The sequence below is a fragment of the Zonotrichia albicollis genome, chromosome 10, assembly GCF_047830755.1.
Source record: "Zonotrichia albicollis isolate bZonAlb1 chromosome 10, bZonAlb1.hap1, whole genome shotgun sequence".
NCBI classification, from domain to species: Eukaryota; Metazoa; Chordata; class Aves; order Passeriformes; family Passerellidae; genus Zonotrichia; species Zonotrichia albicollis.
The window spans coordinates 20,310,059-20,333,523 of record NC_133828.1 but is presented as its reverse complement, the minus strand read 5'-3'; the positions used below and the strand labels follow the sequence as shown (position 1 = coordinate 20,333,523).

The following is a 23,465-nucleotide window of genomic DNA, read 5'->3' as shown; positions in this document are numbered from 1 at the left end:
GATGGGACTTTTCCTTCTGAAAGACGTGCAGATTTGCAGAAGTTCTGCACCCCTTGCAAAAGTGAGCATTGCCCAGAGACGGTCACGACTGGGGAGGTTTCTCTGCTCCACTTCCCTCCAAAACTTCATCTGGAGCCACAGGGCAGGCAGGTGAAAATCTGTAAGATGGAGCTATGTTCTCTCTCCCTCACTTTACAAACAAAAGGGGACTTGGCATAGCAGTGCCTGCTATGAAAGGGTACAAGAGGTTGGGGTCAAAGGGGCTGTTTCCCCCAGGCCACGGCCCCAGAGCAGCCCCTTCAGGGTCCTGTCTCTGCAGTTGCCTCAGGCACTGCTGGATGTGAAGGGTCCAACCCTCACTGCTCATGGACTGCTTCCCTCCAGGCGTCCCATTTTTTCCTCACCTGTATTAGGGGAGCAAGCCTGCCCTGGCAGAGACTGTGATGCAGTCTGGCACATGCAGGCAGCTCCCTGAAGACGTGGTGATGGCTTGCAACTTGTCTGCCTGCATTGGTCATGTCCAAATGATAGAGGTTCCTCCTCTGCCAGTGGGGCAGCTGCTTTCCTGGGTTTCTCTCTGCCACCTTCAAAGACATTCTCAGATTGCCTCCTCACTCAGCCCCCAAGGCATCCTCATTCTGCTTCCAGGAGCCTCAAACATGGTCCCAAGCTTGGCGCTCACAGCTATCTCCAATCATCTTTCGTCTCTTTTTGCGCAGGATCTGCAATGGATGGTCAGCATCCCTGCTCCCAGGTCTCTTGCAGACCGTCTTCTTTCAATGTCATTAAATCTTCCGGGTCTGTGTCCAACTGAATGGCTCTGAGAGGCTTTTGTATAAAACAGGCATCTAATCAAGTCAGAAGCCTCCAGCATTTGCCCATTGAAGCATGGTGTGGTTTATCTTGGGGCTTTTCACCAACAGCAGCATGCAGGTCCTGCAGCTCAGCCCTCAGCTCAGCAGCATCAGCATGGTGATCTCTGCAGCAGCATCGTGTTTGGCTCATAAGAGTTGTTCCCACACTTCATCATGGGGATAGTTCACCTTGGCAGTACTGTCACATGGTGATAAACCCAAGAGCTCTGTTCAGAGCTCTTTTCGTTTTAAATCCAGTCAAAGTGTGAAATGGTCCAGATTTAATTAGCAGAGAAAATTCTGCAAAGAAAATGCAACAGCTATTACTGATGAGAAGGGTGAAACCAAAGTGAGACTGCATTGCTAAGAGCTGTTATTTTCCTCTGGCAACTGTGACACTTCCAGCCTTAGTCACTGAAATAAATTTTCCAGCAGATCCTTCAGGGAAGTGCCCAGTCAGGCCAGCAGTCTGGCTCATGCTTGCCTCATTACAGACCCAGCCATGAGACATTGCAAACAGACAAACTATGGCCCAGCTGCCCAGCCAAGGCTGGCACGTAGGGCTTAATCCACTCAAAATATGAAGGACCTTCCATATCACATAGTTTTGATTTTCACAAATATTGAGACTATTCTTTGCATTAATGATAAAGTGGATTAAACATGCCCCATTTTCCTAGATAATGCCCCTCTGGAGTTTCACTGGGACCAAAGTGAATCTGGCATTTAAACTAAAGAAATCCCTGTTTAGCGTGTGGGAGTCTCTGGAGAGGCCTCAGATCTGCACTGCAGCTGTGAAATACAGCATCTCCTCTGTTGCTTATCAGAGATCTATGTTTCTCCTGGGAAAATTTTGCCCAAAGGATTCAGCCCTTGCCAAATTTTCTACTGGAATTTGTTTGTTTATTTTAAATTTCTTTTTAAACATCTGAAACCAACAAACTTAAAATATGCTCTAAATCTATCAACTTGAGTTAATCTCTTAAAATAAAATTATTAAAAAATTAATTCCTCCAGGCTACCAACTTCTCTTTCTAAGACTTAGTCTAAAATAGATTTAAATGACTGAAATTCTAAACCCAGGAAATATGAGGTTTAATTGGAAAGAATCACAGTTTTTCTTTTCTCCTGTGCTACTCCACTTGCTCTTGACATCTGATTCTCCCGAATTTTAAAATGGTCCATCTCAAACAGGCATGTGTATATATAATGCTGTTCTTTTGACCCCTGTGCCCACTTTGCAGCCACAAGGAAATACAGGTACCCAAGGAACAAGTCACTCAGGGACAGCTCTGCCTCATGTCCTCCTCACTCAATCCTCCAAGACAGCTTCCCCCTTTTCTGTGCTCTCTTCCTTCTTCGTGTCTATACTCATTTGTTGTGCAAAAAATTTCAGGGCAGGAATGGAGCCAAATATTTTAGGTCCAGTACATCATCTAATGTCTTCCATGGTTTCCACCATGCTGAAAGGCGGAATTCTGCCATGATGCTGTGTGGGCCTGGAGATGGCATTTGGCTGTGAATGCAGCTGCATCTCCCACAGCTTCAGAGGTGTTCCAAGCAAGTGGGTGGGCTGGGATCTATAAATACTGATCCAAACTTCAGTTTATAGGGAGAGATGGTAGAAAACACACAACTACAATCTGTTTCGAGAATTTATTAATATTAAATCCTCAGGAGATATCTCTGCTTACTTCACAAACATCTGCTTGTTGGAAATACCATTCTGATAACCAGTTTTCTCAGCCTCAGCACTGTAGCAGTACAGATGCTACAGATGAAGATGATCATATGGTCCTTTTGGTCTTTGTGCAGGGTTGCTCTCCCCAGTACAAAGGTGTAGGACCACAGTTCTTTTCTCACAGGTGCACCATACATAGACATCTGCAATACATGAAGCACTTGGGCATCAGCAATCATAACCAAACCCCCAAAGTGAAACTTCAAGGAAGAGTACTCCCCAGGGACCCCCAGTCCTCTGGGTAGGATGCATTTTGAACTCTAGTGGTGCTAGATGGAGAACTTCCAGTGTATCTCAGCATTAAATATGTTGTCCTTCAACTGCATATTTTGAATGGATTCTGTTTGCTCTGGAGAGAGCTAATGGTCAGCTACCTGTAGGCATTTTTCCCATGTCATCATCCAGAATCCTGTTGACCAGTAACATACTGAGCTGTCTGATGTAAAGCATGGCCAAGAATGGAGAATCCCAAGTTTCTGCCTCTTTCTGGTGGCTATCCAGGGCATATGGAGAACAACTTCGTAATAAAAAGTGAATTCTGATGTTTGTATCCACATTCAAACTGTTGCAGTGTGTACAATGACTTGTATTTTAAGAGCCTGGCTACTCTGTCTCACTATCCTGGAAAAGACTTTGGAATATTAAATAGAGAACAATCCCACTATCAGCAAACACTCCTCTAAGAGATAAATACAGTAAAAGAGTTGTACTTGTCTTTCTTAGCCTATATTGATATAATCTCAATTCCATAGGGTATTTCATTTGAAGAACTATTCTGGAATTATTCAGAGAACATACATGTGATGGGGTAAATGAGTAGAATATGATTTATCTTTAAAAGGTCAGGCTGCGTACCAGTACATATTGCTAAAAAGTGTATTTTATTGTATGAGCAGCTGGTTGGATGTCTTACTATGACACATCAGCATTGTGGTACTGTACATTTTGAAGGCAGTGCTAAATTCAGATCCTGGCTCCAGCTGAAGGGCTCAGGATGCCATGACTTGCTGTTTGGGGCACTTGCTGAAGAGAAAAGCAAAGTTCAGGGTTGGATCCAGACGGAGAGCCCCAGAGTTGCTATTTTCCTGCTGCCAGGAACACTAGTTTTGGCTTTCTTGCTTGACTAGGAATGAATGGGACTGGTTTGGTTTTCTTCCAGATGGGTTTTACTTTGCCTCATTATAAACTTCACCATGCACTGTCCTTTCCCCTGCCTTATCTCTCCTTCAAGGGCAAAGCTGGAATGTAAGAGGGGTGCTTTTGCTGGGAGCTGTTCTGAGCCGAGAGGACAGGCAAAAGTGACCCTTTATCCTGCTTGGTGTTTCAAACAGCTTCCGCCTGCGGGGAGGGGATGTATTGAGAATGTGTGAGAGAAAACACTGAAAAGGGAAAAAAGGCACAAAAAGGGAGGAGAAAAAAAGTACAGCAAGGAAGCTAGAGACAAACTTCAAGTTGTGGATTATTTCTCACCCAGGCTCTAATTAGGAAGCCTCTTATGGGACTGTGAAGCTGTCAGGCTGCCAAATGTCAGCGTGTTTATCGGAGATGAGGCGAGTCTCCTGTCTGCAGCAGCGAGTTTGGTGCCACGATCCTCCCGGGTCCTTGCGGCGTGTGTGACTCACTTGGCACTGGCACCTCCGGGGGCTGCGAGGCGCAGTGGAGGGCTCCTTCTCCTCCTTTAAAACCCCAAAAATAACCCCTTTCCTGGGATTTGGCCTCTTCATGCTGGCTCTGCATGGAGAGAGTTAACCATACAGTGCAGAGCAGCTTCAGCGTATGTGACTCAGATTCCCGGGGAAATCCCCAGTTTATCTGATGGAGCCTGTTAGTCTGCTAATTGAATAAGCTCCTATTAAAAGTGCAATGTTTTTTAATGACTGCTAACAACGGGGGCCAGATTCTGATCTGATCTTTCGCTTGGGATGGTTTTTGCTACTGGTCGGGCCCAGCCCCTGATGGCAACCTGGCCCCCCGCCCCAGCGGCCCCGGCGGAGCTGCAGCCGGGCACGGAGGCTCCAGGGCAGCATTTTGGGGTGCGGGTGAGCCACCGGCCGCTGTAACACGCAGGAAGGTTTATTTGGGATCTCTAGGAAGAGGCAGGATGCTGCAGTGCAGCCAGCAGAGGAAAGCATTTGTTGGGAGGCTACCAAGGATTTCATGTAAAATAATTGCTGCAAATATTTTTTAGTGATTCGAGCCGTGCTATGAGTAATTAACTTTCCCGGTGTTGAAATCAAGTTGATTTGTTGATTCTGCACATAAGATGTTGTCTGTGTCTGCCTAGGAAAAATGTTGTGTATGGGTCTGCATAGGCACATTCAAACACTAATTTTAATTAGAATTGTGTGTATAATATCTGTATCTCCTTTTTCTCAACAGGAATTGACTTTGAGAAGGTACTTGCCTAACAGGAAAATTTAAAAAAATGTGATTAGCATTTAAAGTTACTTAGTGGGTTCCAGGGTACTTCCGAAGGAGACCATAACACCTCTGATTTCAGCTAGGCTCAGGGTGGGGTTGAGCTCTTTTGCATGACCCTGTGACCACATTTGCCTTTCTTTTCCTACCTGGAATTCCCAGTGGGTTACCCAAGCCTACTTGACAGCAGAACCATGTAAAGTTTTCTAATAAGACTGGTTTTTTTGTTTCTTCTTGCAAGCCAGGAATGAGATCTGACCACCTTCACCCCCACACATCTCCACACCTACCCATCTCCTTTGTGTCCTTTTTGCTTTTCTCCTAGGAAAGTTTCTATTAAAATGCAGGAGCTTCTTTTAGGAGGTCCCACACATTCACACTGGCACTGAGCTGCTGCTTTAGAAGTTTCATAGCAACCCGTAAGTTGTGTTTTTTTCCACACAATAACAATAACGAAGTGTCAAAAATCTCAAGCTGCTGTTATCAGAGGCAGAGTCTAAACTCCATTTCTCAGCCTGTTTTCTATTCCCCACTCCCGAGTTGTCAGATGCTGTGACACGGCTCCATCACACCACGACTAGCAGTCCCAACAAACAGAAAATGATTTCCAACTGGCAAACACGCTGTTTACTTTCCAGAAAAATTGCACTTTCCCATCTGACAGCTGATCAAGGGATCTCCTGCTGCTGTCAGCATGAAGAAGTGTTTAAACACAGGGATGGAAGTTTAAACATTTTCTCATTATCACAGAATAAAAAAAAAATTAAAAAATAATAAAAAATAAAGGCATTGAGTCTCTCCGACCACCTGCTGTGCCAGTAATGAAGCGATGTCACATGACCAGCCGGCGAGGACTTTTATCTCTGCCCCAATATCATTACTGAAGTGACACCTGTCACATGACCCGCATCAGAGCTTTCATCTGGGCTCCCCAAATGCAGTTCTGGCTTGTGAGGGGGATTTTCCTGGCATTTCCCTCCCCCACACACACTTTAAAGAGCATTGCCCACTTGCACCATTGCAGACAGAGGTTTGCTAGTTTTAAAGCCCTTGGATCTTTTCTTGGACATATAAAATTTGGCCAACAAACTTGCTCCAGGCTGAAACAAAACAGAATCCTTGCCTGGGAAAGAAGTTATTTACTTTACTTCCAGATGTTTTTAAACCAAATATTTAAGTCTGATGTTAAATTCTCTTAACATAAAGGAGGATGTCAAAGGATTTCTCAAAAACCTCAAATTTGCTTTTGGATTTTTATTAAGTGGTGAGAAGGAACAGTTTGATGACCCTTAAGCACAATGATCTCCATTTACATACACTTCATAAACTCTCACCTGCTTTGCCCAAGCATCTTGCCCTGCCAAAAGAAAATATTTTCTGGGAAAAAAAAAAAAAAAAAAAAAAAAAAAAAAGGTAAAGGTCAGTCCTGCACTTCTCTGCTAATGTCTGGGACTTCTTGTGAGGTGTTCAACAACAAACATTTGGATTTGAGATGGGCCAACATAAATGACAGCAGTACTGAGTACTTACTTGCCAGAACTTATTCAGTTATCTCAAAACAACATCAGACATTCAAATGTGACAGGGGATGATCACACCACAGGAACTAGATGTGAGCAGGCTGGAGATAAGAGAATATGAACTTTATGGATTTTTCCACCTTCTCCTTTCCTACTCCCCACTCATCCATGATTAAGTCTGGTACTTTTCTCCCTGCATAATCTGATTCAGCTCACTAAAACAATGAAAAACTAACTCAGCAAAAGAGTTCATAGTTGTCCATCTGTTTAGTGAATTAAATCAGTTCTTCAAGGGCTTACAAAGGTGACAGAGAGAAAAAGAGAAAGACTGTAAAGCTTGAAGCAGGGAGGGAAACAGGGGAAGCAGAAGTGCCTTTTGGGTGGCACTAACAGGGTACATGGATTCAGACATGTTTCTTGTTACCTACTCCTGATTCATTACAACACTACAGCAATTTTCCCCGAAGGCTGCTGCCCCTGAGATTGTGCAGGCCAGGAGATGGAAAATCTACTGAGACAGTACTCCTGATGTAAATAGTATTCCCATTAGCTGAGGAGAGGAGTGGTTTGGAGTCAGTTTCTCTCTGATCTGGCATATTTTAGGCATTGGGCCTACAATATTGAGTTAATGAACAGAAGACTGCTGGGTTGCAGCATATCCAGGGTCATCCTGGCTCTCTGCCCCTCTAGATGCAGAATTATAAGGTATCATTTGACTCTTTGGCAATTTAGCATATGGCTAAATTTAGCAAGGGCATGGCCATTATGGGGTGGCAGCTATGTAAAACAGCAAAGCCATTCTGTCCCGCTGCTTCAGGGCAGAAGAAATTTACAATTGATGCTCTGGATAGACCATGAGGAAAAGTGACTCAGTTCTCATCATTAGATCCCTCACTTCCCATGCATAACAAATCCTTTCATTCAACATATCTTGAACATTTAGTAGCTCTCAATTAGGAGCAGACATTCAGCCACAACCACCCCAGTGCAGGCCATGGAGATCCTGCTTCTTCACTGCTCTCAGTCCAGACATCTCCAAAAATGCAAAAGCAATGCAAAACAACCTCTGTCCCAACTTGGGCATCATGTATAGCTGCTCTCTTCAGTATTGCAAAGGGAGGTCAGGTCATTGAGAATGACTGATGTTTGGGAGATCCAAGTCCATGCAATCTACAGGTATAAAGACTTTTGGGATACAGCTTGCATTTTCATCAAGGCAGAGAATTTTAAGGAACATAACATAAGGAAAATCTTGTCCTCTTAACTGAGCAGTGCCTGCAGACAGTCTATGTCCCCCTTTATATAGCTAATCTATGCATTCCTGTAGCAAGGGCAAAGGGGAACAGAAACCGTTTTGCTGCTTCCTGCCCAGATCTGCAGTGTGTGTTTGGTAAACAATGGACTGGAGTGGGGCTGGAGATGCAGCTCTCTTAACTAAAAGCTCACCTTTCAGCTTTTCACCTTTCAGCTGTTTCTGTGGCTGCCACCCATGGCTCCTTGACTGGTTTTGTTCCAGTGCCTCAAAGCTCTGCATAATTCTTGCTCAGAGTTCTTCCAGCCATGCCAGTGACACTACTCAGATGAATAAAAATATTCAAGAAGGTCTATATGTCTGCACCTCAGTGATTTATCTTTGTCTTCCTTTTCTTCCCAGATGTACTGTGATGTTACACCAGGGCTACTGGTTTCTATGTCCCAGAGCTAAGTATCTGAGAAAACTGAAACCAAGCAGACTAGTACTTGAACACAGTAAATTACTTGCTTTCCCAATTCTTCCAGGAAGAATTCTATGAGAAATTTCAGAGTAACTGCAGTTGGAAAAGAGGTCTCTGATTTCCCCATGTATCCCCATCAGCACTCACCTCAGATTAGCTTTCCTTCTTATGGTCTGTCAGCAGCCTTGAGATCAAGGAGATTAAAACACTGTGGAAACTCATTAATGAGCCAGGACTCTCTGCAACAGCTGGACCAAAAATGGACTGCATTTGGCTGCATCTTAATTCTCTGCCATCTCCCCTCTGCTCATCAGCACCTGCACACATTTGGGATGCTGTGTAAGACCCCTGAATTCAGCTCTAAGCAACCAGTCTGCAATGCACATGTCTAATGCTCTGCTGGTGTGGAACCAGTATGCTGGTAATCCTGTTAGTAATGACAGAAGCTCCCTCTAGGAAATTATCACAAACAGTCTTAAACAATTCCTTTTGTTGACAACTCTATCCAAGAAACCATCTTCCCTGGAGACTTCACTCAACTTTTGACTAATCCCCTCCTTCCCTCAGGAGCTCTTTTGTTGAAGGAGATTGTAGGCATACCCCAGGAATGACAGGTCTCTGTAAGCCTTGGATGAGCCTCTACATTCTTTCAATTGTCAGTCCCCATCTGTCCTGTTTGTACATCGATCTTCTGGTCCAGGGAGCTCTCTATTAAGTGACACATGGCTGAGTATATTCTGCAAGTCCACTGTCCAGACTGTGCTGTTACCTCTTCGTTGCCAAGTCAATCCTTCTGACATTGCTTTCTGAAAAACAAAAGGCAGGACATCTGCACAATTTCATTCCCTTCTACTGAAAGGTGACTTTTGAAAAACACACACCCCACCCCTCAAACTGTGTCCTTTTTTTTGTAATCTCAAAGACTTTTCTTCATTTTCTAAATATAAGGAGTTATTTCAAAGGTCTTTGGTGTAAGGGAGGGTACAATCTGCCCCTATTGCAGAGGAACTCTATGAGGGGAAAAATCCATAGGCTAAGTCCTGAATCAAAAAGAAAAATAAATCCCAATTACAAATATTCTGCAGGGCTAGTGCCTTCAGTTATTCTGCTTGTCAACAGTTGGTTTAAAAGAGGCTTTTCTCTTCCTGTAGATTCAACTACACTTAGCTGGTACAGTATCACACACATGTAGGAGGTGCAGCATTAGATATCTGAATATTTATTTTGAGAGGGAGAATGAGAACAGTAGCAGATTCCAATGACCCATATGTTCCTCCTCAGCAGGTAGAGGGAAAGTGGTGGGTGGAATAGGGCAGAAAATGGGTGGAGTGTTGGCATGGAGCATATATCACCCTGGGACAGACAACTGACAGTATCTCATCTTTTCCTGAAACCAGAAGGAGAACAAGGAGGAGTCTGTGATGATGTTTTGACCCTTGTTGTGTTGCTCAGGGCCCATGGATTCAAAAGGAGCCTAGTATGTTTAGTTTTTTGGTTTTGTCTATTTTTGTAACGTAAGTCAGGTTGGTAAAGGAAGGAAGGCTGGCCAATTTCATTATGTTCCCAGGAAATTCCATTCTCTCATGTGCCAACGTGAGGCTGTTGTGCTTTAGATGCCTATCTGCCTCTCATTAGAGTTGAAAAATCATACAGAAGCCCCTGCTTTCCATTGGTAACCTATTAAAATGACAGAAAAAATTACTGTAACCTTGCTTGCATGCCTGAATCCAGATACCTTTTTTAAAAAGAGAATTAATAATATGAACACCATCACATATAGAATGTTTTCCTGCAATGAACTGCAGAAGAAAACTTGAGTTGACATTTAAGCTTGTCTAGCATGCTTTGTAAGCAGCTAAAAAAAAGGGACACAATCATTTTGAGGACAGGTTAATATATAACAAAAATGTTAAGAGTTTCTCCTACTATTGTAAGCTTTCACTATTTTAGATGATATATTTGTGAAATGTTCTCTAAATCATTTCAAATGGGCCAAATCCAAGTTCATAGAACATTGATGCATGAGTGCCCTCCTCAAGTGAGCTGTCCCAGAAGCCTTAGTGGAACTGACAGCCAGCTTTTCTGGCAGGATTAGTTCCTCTCTGATCACAGAGAGGGAAAAGCCATCCTGTCTGCACTCAGCTGAGCAGGTGAGCAGGGAAGGCGTTCAAGCTGCTTCCAAAACACAATCTGGTCACAGCACTGGCAGTGTCAGGTCTTTCTTCAAAGGATTCCAGGCTGGCCCCTCTGCCTGCTGTTTTCTGCATGGTGTGGGCAGAAGGGGTAGAGAGGCTGTGAGACCAGGCACTGTGTGCTGGGACCTGATCCTATAGCAGGTACAGCATCCACACGCATTTGAAAGCACAGATGGGTACCTGAGGTGTGTCCTGCTGTCCTAAGGCTGCCTCTTAGCTTGGCAGACAATAACACAGTCAGACTAATTTGGCCTCAAAATCAGTTTCCAGGTCTGCCCTGCAAGCACACACCCAGCAGCGGCACTGACAGGACACATGCTGCTAACAAATGCACAAAGTAAACAAAGAGACAGGATATAATAAAAGGATATTTTCTGGTAATTTCTTTTAATAACAGTGATTTTAAGTGACCTTTTGGTCCTCTGTAACAAAAACATGAAAAATATTGATGCTGAAGCATAATTTTGAAACCTGACATTAAAATAGTGATTAATTAAAGCCAAAGATATTACAAGATAAGGAGATTTTGCCTAGCTCTGCTCAGGTTCCAATGTGTGTGAAATCAAAACAAGTAAGGTATGAAATATGAACTCAGTAGGCAAGGACAAAAGAGAACAAAGCAATTTGGTCAGTTTAAGCAATGGGGAAATGAAGCAATACTTTGACTGCAGAGGCATTGGAGGAAAGGGCACTGGTCTGAGACTTGGCAACATGACAAAACAAATCCAAACCTCCCATGATACCACTGAACATTGTCCATTGGGGGCCATTGGCCCTTCTCTCTGAATATGAGATTTCCCACTTTGTTCTCACCCTGGATGTGATCATCAAGCCCTGACTATCAAATCTGTTTTCCCACCTTCAATACACGAAGGAATTCATGTCCTAAGGGTGATGGCAGCAGCTTTGACAATGGCAACTACATGCTTACCCAACAATTATTCAGTCATCCATGGTTTCTACCAAAACTTGCTCAAACCTCCTGAGACATGGCCTTTTCCATAAGAAGCAAACAGGTCACAGATTTCAGGTTGCAGTCTCACTCCTGGAATTGTGAGCACTGATTGTCCTGTGGAAAAATCAGGTTAAACAGAAAGCTGCAAAAGGGTCCTTTTCCTTCATTGTGCTGCTTTCTTAATGCTCTCCTGTGACATTAGCTGCAATATAAATGAATTCAAGATCCCATTTCTTACAGCTGCATTCCTTCTGATTGTTTTTGGAAAATTATTTCTTTAATCTAGACACTCTTCTCTAGAAATCTCATTTGCAGTTTCTTTTCTTTTTTCTTTTTCTTTTCCTTGGAGCAACCAGCAAAATACTATTTGGTAGAACAGTGGTAGGAAGGCAACCCACTAATCAAAAGGATTCAAATGGATCTGCGCACTGCCAAGCTCTCTCCTTCCCACCCAGCAGAGGGGAAAAAAAGAAAAAGAAAAAAGAGATAGAGCGAAGGCACAGAGCTTCTCTCCTTCAGCAATCTCACAAATGCAAAACCTTCCACTCCAGTGACTCCTCATTAACTTACCAAATCTGACAGTCTAATTATCGTAGCTGCTTCACGCTTAGAATAAATAAATACTAAAGTGGGTGTTTAAAGAAATTGAGCAGTGAAATTCAGTCATCTAGACAGTCAATAGAGAGTTTATTTTAAATTTTTATATTCTTATGTATTTATATCATTTTAGGAAAGATAATGAGATAGTTGTCTTTCAGGCTAATTGAGTTCCTATGCTCATGGTTGCTTTCTGTCACAATCTCAAACTTAGCTTTAACTTTTGTGCCTTAGAAATCTGATCACTACCTCCCTATTTACTCTTTTCTGCTGATAACTGGGTGAAGTCACAAGTGCACCTGAGGATGGGAAATTACTATGTGAGACTTCCAGTCTGGATGTCTTTTCACAGCAAACAAGACAACTAAATCTTTTCAGATTTGCATTTAAGAGTGTTAAAGGGAAAATGGAAGTTAAAGAAACCTCAGCTATAACTTGCAATTAGACAAAACACAGAAAAACATCTGCTAACCTCTGATGCAATAGTGTCTGCCTCCACGGAGGGTATTAACAGCACTCCCCCCAAGAGTGGTTCGTCTCCCTGAACAATAAGACCTTTATAGAGATTCTCTGGCCTGAGATCAATGGGAGTCAGAGCATTTGATCCATGTCTGTAGGACTTTGTTTCCACAAGTCATGTGGGCCAAACTTTGCGCCAGTTGCTTTTGCAAGAGCAGGAGCTGGGGAGTGAGCAAAGGAAATTTTCCTTTTCCCATCTTCCCCTTTGCCCCATGCTCCTAAACAGTGCCCAGCACAGTGGCTGCCCCAGGACAGCATGCAGGGAAAAGCTTCAACAGGGCAACATGTCCAGGGCCCTGTGCACTTGGCAAGCATCTGCTGAGATGTTGCAACAGCTCTTTCCTAGGGTGGTGGCTTAATGACACAATACAAAACTTTCATGTCCTGTCAGTATGAAGGCAAGCACATCTTCCACTGTGGGGATCACACCAGGTGAAGGGGGGTGGTTTCCTGAGTTAAGTGAAGATTTGTTTTATCACCTCACAGATAAGAATGCTTCTGGCTTAGGAGGGGCAGCTGATTTCCTGCTCATCACCAGCTCTGGTTTATTCCCGTATTAAGACACATTATAAACCAGACTCATACACCTGGTAGGAACTTTCTAGGTGTCTGTATCTGACTTACAGTGAAGGATATCTGTTTGCTGTGTACAGAGGTCACAAAGCAAAGTGGTAAAAAAAATCAAGTATGAACTGTATGAACCTTTTAGCTGTGTAGGAGAACCAAGGGAAACCAGCCAACCCAAACAAGGGATGATGAAAGCCAGCTCTTCTTTATATGTCCCCTGCAATAACATTTCCCAGTGCTGGCTAATCCCAACAGGAATGGGATTTTTAGTAGGCAATGGCTTGCAGCCTTAACCTCCTCATTGCCCACACTTACTGACTTGCTTTGTCTTAATTTAGATGCAACAGACATTAAAATGACTGTCAACATCAAGCCTCCCTCCTCCTCCTCCTTGTCCCTGAAAGGCTGAATAGTGGGCTGTTTCAGGAGAAATGGTACAGTGTCTTCACCATCTGGTGCGCTGATTTTGTGTTGCTGGGGGAGATAACCATTAGAGACCATTTTTACCCAAAAGAGCAAGTACCTCCTAGTCAAGCTGAGATCCCATCCATGCAACACACAGTCCTGATGAAACACGTACTGGAATTCACTGACTGCTGTGCTGAGGGTACAGCCAGGTTTGAACGTCTCCTACACTGAGAGAAAGGTCTCTCCTGAGACTGGGCATTGGTCTGGTGGGGAAAGGATCTGAGCTGCCAGCTCAGGCCTCCCTGGCCCCTGTGTCTGTGAGGTTTGGCCAGAGCTCTTCTTGCAGTGTGTTTTCTTGGGAGTGCATTGTTGAAAGCCCCAAATCCCACTGCTTCCCTTCCCTTCTCCTCTAAAGCATTGGAGGGGAAAAGAGAGGGAAAATAAACCAAATCTATAACTAAGAATAATAAGCTGCAATTGTTGCTGTGTCTGACCTGTCTGACAACAGAGTGAGATACCTCCTCAGAAGGCCCTTTTGCACTTCAGGACTGACACTGAGTTGAGAGCACAGCTCGTGCTTTCTTGATTCAAGGATCTCATCTTTCTTCCAGGAGGGATTAATTGGACAGAAAACATTCTGCTTTAGCAGGTGGCAAAGGGTTAGAATGAAGTTTTATCAGAGCTACTGCAATGCAGGGCTGCACTGCACAAAGATAATTGTCTCAGGATTGGCTCTGGCCAGAAAAAGGACAGCAAATGCTCCGGTTTTACAAAGGTCCTCACTGCCACCCCTTAAGCTACTAGCCTAAAGGAAAGGAAGCTGAAGGAACCCCAGCATCTCTCTCTGTTTCTATATGCAGAGGTGCTGGTGGCACATGTGGAATTAAGATCACCGAGATGATGAGCAAGGTTTGAACCTGGACCTCAGGAATCCCCTCCTAGAGCTACAGGCACAGGAATGAGCAGCTTTAGGAGAGGCCCATCTGTGGGCCAGTCCCACTCAGAGGACAGAGAACCTTCTTCTTCCCTTAGAGCACAGGCTACTCTTTTTTCCCAGCACTTTGTGCTCAGATGAGCATAGCAACAGCAACCTGTTCCACTCTGTAGGAGCTGCTCTCGAGGAAGCAAAGAGCCCTGTGCTCCCTCTCCCTCTTCCCAGGGGCAGCAGGCAGGCTCTCACCATTAACATTCCCCCTAGGAATCAGAAACATGTTATTTGGAGGGGTACTTAACTTCGAAACAGTGATTTCTCCAATTATTTTTTCCCAGGAGCTGACCTTTGAAAAACATCCTCTAGCTTCCAGCTTGTCATAACAACTTATAAAAAGGACAGTTATGGATACAATTATTTCATAAAAACAGAGAATAATTTTTTAAGAGAACCTTTTATTTTTTCAAATCTTGTTTCCCTCTTACTCTCTTACACACCTTGGGATTAAACCCCTCTTCTTTCGCCTTTCATCTCCAGATTACATTCTGCCCTTCTGCTTTAACTTTCCCTTTCAGAGGATGGCAACTAATAGCCAGCATCCTCCAGAACAAAGTGGGAACAGAATATATTTAAAATCTGCACTGTTATCATAGCAACAAGAATTTTAAAATGCTACAGTTAAATTCCAAAAGAGTGTTATGCCAAAGTGACACCAGTGAGCAAATGTCTTAAACAATTATGGCAATAGGAATGGCTACATGGGGAATTATTCAGAATAGCCTAAATTTTACAGGCTTAATGAGTCACTCATGAATATGGTCTTGCATGGTCGTACTGTACTTGTTTCTGCCCTGTGCACTTTGATTCTGTTCTCAGCACATTGGTTGCTATGATAACACCATGCAGTTTCCTGTCCACACGACACTTCTTGCTGCAATATGGGGGATAATAATTATGGGATGGTGCCTAAACCCAGGTGAAAAGAATCTGTCCCCTCACTGGCAGCATATCAGAGAGACTGACACATTATGCCAATCTGTTTTCTCATTCCTTCTCTTTCTCCTCACTCTCTCCCTTTCTCTCACACTGTCTGTCTCTGTACCTGTTTTTTTCCTCTCTCTCTCTCTTTCTCCCTTCTCTCTCTCTCTCTCAGCACTGACACTTTCATCTTCTCCCTTGGGGATTGGAGATGTCACTGCGGGAAGTGCTTGTCCGCCTCTCTGGCAGCAGCAGAGCCCTGTGGCTTTGACAAACCTCATTTAATTGGGAGGAAGCCAGGAGGGTTTGAAAGAACTGAAACATCCACGAAACTCCTTTTATCAGGCATAATTTAAACTCTGCATGGAAAAAACCCTATATGTATAAAGAAAAGTCAACTTCCCTCCTGCTGTGCGTGCTCCCCTCCTCCCCCCCCGGCACAGGCAGGCTCCTGCGAGATTCCATCTTTTCATTTTTCTAAAAGTGTCAAAGTAGATTTGTGCTCTGTGGCTGGGTGAACAGAAAAGGAATGCAGATGTCTCTCACTCAAGCACATACACACACAGAGCACCTTCTGAAGGGCAGCAGTTTGGGGGATTGGGAGAGATGCTAACTGGCTGCTTCTCCACTTGGGATGTGTTGCAGGAGCCAGAAATTTGGTTTTCCAATAGCTTGACAACACAGTCCATGAAGGCTTTTTCTTAATTGCCCCTATCTTAAAAAACACCACCAAAGTAACTAGTGTATAGGGTGCCCAGGAGGCAACAGGGAAAGCAAGGTCTCTTTGGCCTGCAGCCCAGGAGGAGGGAGCTTTCCCCAGTGAGGAGCAGAACTGCAGCTTGGCAGACCCTGTATTTTTTGTCAGCTCAGGCCAGGAGAGGCACAACTGTGTTTGCAGCTGTGTGCTTAAGTGAAGGGAGCAAGGTAAAACTGAGGGAGAGCTGGTGTGACAGGGTACAAGGAACAGCTGTCTCAACATCAAAAGGGAGTGGGAGGAGCAGTCCAAGGGAATTGGGGCTAGCACACCATGCCGAGCAGATGGGAATTCAGGACATCAGGAGGGACCAGCGGGTGAGTTACACTGAATGCACAGTGTGAGCTGGGGAAACATCCAGGCCCTTGGGGTTACAGAATGGGGGAGAGATGACCTGTCAAAGCATATACACCTCTGCTTTGCAGAGGGCATGGTAGCAGCCCATCAAGGGCCAGTAGTATTAACACAGTGGTCAAGTAGAAGAAAACAAAAAAACAAGTTGTCAAATCTGGCACAGGATGTAAACTTTGCAGCTTATGGGAGTGGGGAGGGAGTGCAGGCAGAAAAGAGAGACATCCAGGTGAATGGCAGAGACTTTCAAAATAGAGAGGCAAGTCACAGTAAATAGCACGTGCAGCAGCTCTTTCTTGGTGAGATGGAATAGAGAGTTAACTTACCAGCAGGGACCTGGTAGAGCTGAGGAGGCAGAGAGCTGAAGAAGCCATGAAGAAGCGCATCTTGTGCAGAGATTCGGCCTCGAGGGAAGGCTGTGAGCATCCTGGAGGCCAAATTCTCTGCTGCTGGCACCCTGCTCATCCTAGGGAAACAGAAGAAAAAATAGCACAGGAGAGGAGGATGAGCCAGAAAGCTGGAACCAGAACATGACCCAGCCCTTCTCAGCTTGAGGCAAAGATAGTGGACGGACACAGGGGAGCTGGATAAACCCACCCCAGCTACACAGCTTTGCAGCACATTTGCTTTTTCATCTGAGTTTGACTATGTTGGGTCATATGCATCCAGGACTTCAGCTCAAACTCATGTTTACAGACAAATTTTGAAAACCTATTTCTGTTTTTTAAAAAGAAGGTTTAAGTGAAAGGGGAAATGATGTTGAGGAGACTCTATTTTACATGTTGTAACTGTAATATCAGAGTTTGGTGGTATCAGTTTACAGTGACAATCCAAATGTAAAAAATAATGTGACTGGCCCAATGAGAAGGCTAGAGGTCAAACCTAATAAACCTAAAGAAAATACCATTTCCTCTTCTCCTACCCCAGTACCAGTAGTGCAGCTGGTTGTAAATTGTGTTGGGGATTCACAGAGAAGAATCTGTTTCTCAGGATGAGTGCTTCAAATAAATGTAATACACATATGCTCCATGCCCAGCAAACACCAATGCCAAGTGGCTGCTCCCTAGAGGAGTACACAGCTGGGGACAAGGAAGTGGAAGAGCAAAAACAAACCAACAAGGAAACAAATAAAAATAGTCATTTAGTTTTACAGCTTTTACTTTGTTTGTTTGTTCTGATCACATTTCAGCTTCAGAGCATGGCCTGTTGTGCTTCCTCCCTTGCCCCCAGCGGTGCTTCCCCTCCAAGTGACATCAGGAGCTGGGATCCCCCTGCTCCTGCACTCCCCCTCCCTATACAGGACATTTGACATGCTGACATTTTTGTTTTGAGGAGATAAAATGTAAAATATAAAAGAAGAGGAAAAAACACCAAGACAGAAGGAGAAAAAGAGATCCTGAGAAACAAATTTGTAGAAGGTATCTGGCCTCACTGTGGAAGATAATTGCTGAATTTTCACCTCCAGAAAAACAGCTCAAGTTCCCCTTCCTTGGGGACCAGGGATGGGACAGGGAGCAAAAGCATCCTGTCTGAGGCCTCTTGCTAGAGCTGCAAGACAGGGTGCCCTTGCCATGGCAGGTTCTTGCTGGAGACCTTCTGCCCCGTCCACTCTGGGCAGCAGCACAGTTCTGTGCCTCCCACCCTGGCCCAGGCTTCCTGGTGGTGGCCAAGCTCTGTGGAGAGCTCCCTTTTGATTTCTTAATTGTCCATGGAGAGTCATGGCTGAGCAGTCTGTATGCAGCAGCTCTTGCCTTCTCCCAAGCTGAGCATTCCAAGGCAGTTCTTTGGCCATGGCAGCATCAGGACTCTAAGGCAGAGATGGAGCTGGCCCACATTCAGCCCAGAGCTCTGCCATGGATGTGCTAGGCCAGCCCCTTGGTTTGACCTGAAATGGGGTCTGTCACAGGATTATGGCCAAAAAGCAGAAGTGCAGTATAGCACAGTCACAAGGAATATACTTATTTCTTTGTTCAGGCTGAGAGAGGATTTGTTCTGCTCCAGGACCTGCATTATAAGGGTTTGGGACATATTGAGCTTTCTGTGTTTCTCAAGCTGTGCGTGACAATGGCTGGCATTTCAGTAACCTGTGCTTTGCTGAAAACTATAGCATGTTTGTTCAGCCATTTAGAGCAGCACCTGGGAAATCCTGCTCTAAAGAGCAGCACATGTCTCCCCTAGCAGGGTTGGATCCCAAGCAATCAACTGAACAGATAATAAACAGCAATGAAAAATGTGGTTATGTCCTCAAAGGATATTTGATTATTGGCATCTTCATGTACACAATCTGAGGACAAATCCTGTCTCGTCTTTTCCTACCTATCTATAAAACCTGCTGTGTGCCTCAAAATCATTTTAGGGGGATTTGATTTGAATGAGTCCCTCAGCTAGGTTAGGGCACTTTGTCTGATTATAAATTTCTTTCACTGATACATATATATCCAATGTGTGTGTGTGTGTGTGTCTCCGTATGTGCCTGAAAAAACACTCCCTTCCCTCAGCACACTCGGGAGTGATTCAGCAGTGCTGGTGTGTCTGGTCAAGCTGTGTGTGTAACCATGGCCTTCATCTCATAGCTTTGGCCACTAAGAATGTGATTTTTCCCCTCCTAGCTAATCAGAAGATTATTTCATTGTCCCATGAAAATGCTGTCCTAGCATGTCTTCCTTACTGCTGTTGAGCAACATTCCTACAGTCTATTTTCAAAAATGAAAATTGGGACAGTGTGAAGTCTGTCCTCAGTCTGGGCAAGAGGGCCTGGGAAAATATGACCTTCTCAATTGAACCGTGCCCCACAGAAAGCTGCACACCAAGTCACTGAATCACTGCTTATCTCAGAATAATCACTACTCCTCTGAGAATAATAAACCCACTATGTGTCTACCTTTGCTGCGATCTCTCAAAATCAGTTGCTTAACTGATGTTAGATCTGCTTGTTACTACAGAGCCACCCTGCTCTTCCTGAGCTTGCCAAAAGAGCTCATTTCAAGTTAAATGATTGCACAAAGAAACAAATAAACCCAGAGGCAATTTTGACATTGCTGTTATAGGTAGCTTACCTGTCACAGATGACTCGGAGGCTCTGAGGTCTCCTGGAAGCAACCAGTTCTAGAAAGTGTAATATGCAATCACAAGATTAAATGAAAATCAAGCCAAAACCCATTGTCTGAGCTCCTACAAAAAATGTGCTCAGAATTTCAAAGGGCCCTATAGAATCTATCATCTTATTATTTATAAATATACATTATTCCTATAGGACTTGAGTACCTGCATTGATCTTAATAAGGCTGTTCCAGTTCTGCAACACTTTCATATATCTGTGAGTATAGGCCTTGCACCTCCTCCTGTTACAGTGTGAGTCTTAGCTTTGACATCAATAAAAGCAGTATCAGTCCCTAAAGCCTTCACACAAAGGAAGCAAAAAGAAGTTTGCAGGCCTGAATCCCCAGTCAATTGTCTTGACTTTCCAAGGGGCTGCTGAGCTTCACATATTGCCCCCATGGGTACATGGGGCTTTTCTGCATGGATGCAGCAGTAACACTGGGGATGGAGACAAAGCACTCTCTTCTTGCCCACAGCCCTCACTGAGTTTGTTGTTTGTCCAGTTAACCATGCTCATGGAGGCTTTGTACTCTCTGATTACTGTGATCTCTATTGGACTGGAACTTAGCAGAGTTTGCAGTTTTGTGGAGTCTGTGTTCTTGATATTTTTCAAGGACATATTTCTAAACATTGTGGTAAATGTAGAGGAATACATTCCTCAAATGATTTATTGTAAAGCGTGAATTTTCTCAGGCTTAGATATGAATGAATGGCTTAAGCCTGGAAAATTTCCCCGTGGAGCTGATGAACGGAGAGATTTTTTTTGCAATCAGAAAGGCTGCAATTTCTACCCACCTACATTTTCCTGAGCACTGTTTCTGACAGCAGAGAATGAACAGTGGCACTCTAGTCATGGGAAGGAGAGCAGGAAGGGTGGTGTCCACCTCTCTTCCAGCTCAGCCTGGACAAGCATTCCCCACAGCAGGGAGACCACCAGGAGGCAAGCCCCACTGGTCTGCTGCCAGCAGACTCAGAGCTTGGCTGGGGTTAATGCTGCACCCTTCCAGAGCATCTGCCCTCCCTGGCTGCCTGGAAGCAGCAGGCACTTCATTCAGGGACAGGAGCTGCCTGCTGCACTCCAGGTGGGAGTCCCCTCTGCTTTTGCCCGCACGGCCATTTCCAGAGTGCCAGAGCCAGCCTCTGACTTGATGCACAGACAACTTGAAAAAGTGCAAATGACTGAACTTCCAGCCCTTGACCTTTCCAGCAGCAATCTTTCACCATTAAACCAGGCAAGCAGGTTGTTAAACCTCTCACAGAGTAAGTAACAGTTCAGAATTGAATTGTTCTCCTACACCCGAATACTAAGGTAATTTCTAGAGCAGTAAATGGGAATATAACTTAGGAAGAGATTAATGGCTGTTTATGTGCCAGAGCACTGGAATATCACCAATAAATAGAAGTTATATATTAGCATCTTGAATACTCCCTTCCCTAATAAGTCACCAAGACTGGCAGAACACTGCTCTTGGATCACTAGTAACATTTTCACTAATCACCTTTCCTTTTCTTTTCCTTTCCTTTTTTTTTTTTTTTTTTGCCCCCTGGACTGTAACAATAGTGTAGAAATAAATTACCAATGTAAAGTTTCCAGATAGAATAGAAGAAAAACAATTTTTAAAATGGTTTGGAAAGGCAAAAGATTTTTCTGTATGAGGTAGAAATTTTTGCCTCTTTATAGAGCTGGCCAAAAATTTTCAGGTGTGGTAACTTTCTGTCAGAAAAATTTGATTTGTGACATGAAAACATTCTATGACAATATATCAATTTCATTAAATATTAGTAAAAATGCCAAAATTATTGAAGTACTGTACTGAAATATTTTAACATTAATATTCTTTAATGAGTTTAACACAGAACTGTAAAAAAGCATGTTGAGTTGGTAACAGCAGGGCAAAACGTTTCAATGATATCTTAGTGAAATGTTACTTTGCTTTTGCAAAGTGTATTTTCAGGATTAACATTCCAAAAGGAAATAAGATTTTCTTTACATTAGAAATAGAAATATCAGCTTGCTTACTGGGAACTGGGAGGAATACCTGAATTATAGAGTTTGCTGTCTTGAGCAAGCCTCTTGACTTAAATTTATCTTTTATGTAACCTGGAGATTAATAATTATCTGCAAGGGGTAGTGTAAGAGCCAGCAAGCCAACTACTCCTGTCCCTGTCCAAACACATCTCTCAGTGAAGAATTCAGCTTGAGTGAGGACTGCCAAATTTGCCACTTTGAGTATACAGAGCTTTGATTATAAATGGAAGATATGGGTAAGAAAACAGTGTGTCTCTGCTCAAGGACTTAATGCAGTTAACTAATGCAGTTTAAATCAGTTCAGATTAATCTCCTGATTGACCCCTTATAGACAAATCCTTAGAGAATGCCGAGGCCCCATTGTGTTGAGCAGGGTAAAAACAGAGCAGTAAATATTTTCCCTACTGTAAGGTTAAGAGCAATCTAAAATTGTAAAACACTGTAAAAAGCTATTCCATAAAGGTAGGAGACAAAGAATATTTAGATCACTCAAAAAAGTGGATGAACTACTGATTTAATCATCTCACAATGATGATGTAGACATGAAATGATGGGATTGTGTAGGGCTGATTGGCTTTTTTAACAGTTTGAGTAGATCTGAAAGGTAGCACAGTAGGTTTGTTATTTTCTATCCTTATGCAAGATAGAGTGTGCTAATGAGGAAATACCTTCCTATTTGAAAGCCCAGGTGGAAGTGGCTAATGAACTGATAATGAGGCAAGCAAGCCCGAGGACAAAAGTTAAACTTTCCTAATTGATGAAGAGAGAGAAAAGGGATGCCAAGTGCTGCTGGATGAAGGCGGTGGGGTTGCAGGATCACAGAGAAAATTTCTCTCATTAGTGAAATCTCTGTGGCTTCAGGACAGGAGCAGAGCTCTGTCTGTGTGGCAGGCTGGAAACTGCAGGCTGTGCCCATTGCCACACAGATGGAAGTTTCCCTACACCCTGGCTAGCATACATTGCACATTAGTTACAGTGCTGCTCTTCCCTTTGAGATCAAAGCCACATGCAGTTTATTATGACAATAAAAATTTTATCGTTTTAGAATTCAGTTTTCTACCATCCCATGTGTTAAATGAAACATCAACATAAAAAGTGAGATTACAAAAAAACCCCAAAGCACTCGGAATGCCGACTTCATCTGCATTTTCACAAATGTCATGGGAAGTTTGCATTTCAGGGCGTGCTGCTTGTTGCCTCCATCTGCTGGTGACATTTTGGAAACGCAGCAGATACTGAAAACATACCTGGGAGCACAAGTTGATTCTGGAAAGCTTCTAAATCTCATTCAGCATACCAAAGCCGACAGATAAATTAAAAACTAGGTTTTATTTGAAAGTCATTGATGTATCTGAAAAGGCCTTGTGTGAAACCTGCATCACCTCTGTGAGTAGATACTACCTAGCACAGGCAAGTTCATCATTCAGCCTGTGCAATAAATCAAGGAGTAAAGCTCACTCTCAGTTCATCATGTTATAGATAGGTATGCACTGCTCCCCACTCTTTGGAATCCAAATTTCAGAAAAAGGAAATAAAAACTAACTTGGTACATTGGGCGCTTCAGCATTCCCAGTTTGGCAAAAGCACTAGCTTAATGTCATGGGCTGTGATTCCTAATCCTTTCCTGCCCTTGACCCCTGCTGTCTAGATTCAAACTTGTAACCATTAATGGGGCTGGATCAAAACACTGGCCTTCTGGTGTCACCAATGGTGTTTAGAGGGGATTTAAACTCACTGCTTTTCAGCGCAATGAAATGAACACAGCAGTAGATTAATGCAAGGATTTGAGCTCACTCAGCATGAGAGCTTTCAAAAATAGTGTTAACAGAGCTGC

General features: G+C 43.6%; 1 protein-coding gene across 1 annotated transcript in view; it reads right to left on the bottom strand.

Annotated features, from left to right (window-relative positions):
* Positions 1 to 6,378: 6,378 nt before the first annotated feature.
* The window catches only part of CDK15 (cyclin dependent kinase 15), a 39,337-nt gene continuing 22,250 nt past the window's right edge, over positions 6,379 to 23,465 (bottom strand). The window contains exons 11-14 of the mRNA XM_074548269.1: positions 19,560 to 19,608; positions 16,830 to 16,969; positions 11,375 to 11,512; positions 6,379 to 9,054 (exon numbers count right to left, since the gene is read on the bottom strand). Coding sequence (XP_074404370.1) covers positions 11,403 to 11,512; positions 16,830 to 16,969; positions 19,560 to 19,608 — 299 coding nt within the window. The 3' untranslated portion in view covers positions 6,379 to 9,054; positions 11,375 to 11,402. The remainder of the gene's footprint in view (positions 9,055 to 11,374; positions 11,513 to 16,829; positions 16,970 to 19,559; positions 19,609 to 23,465) is intronic.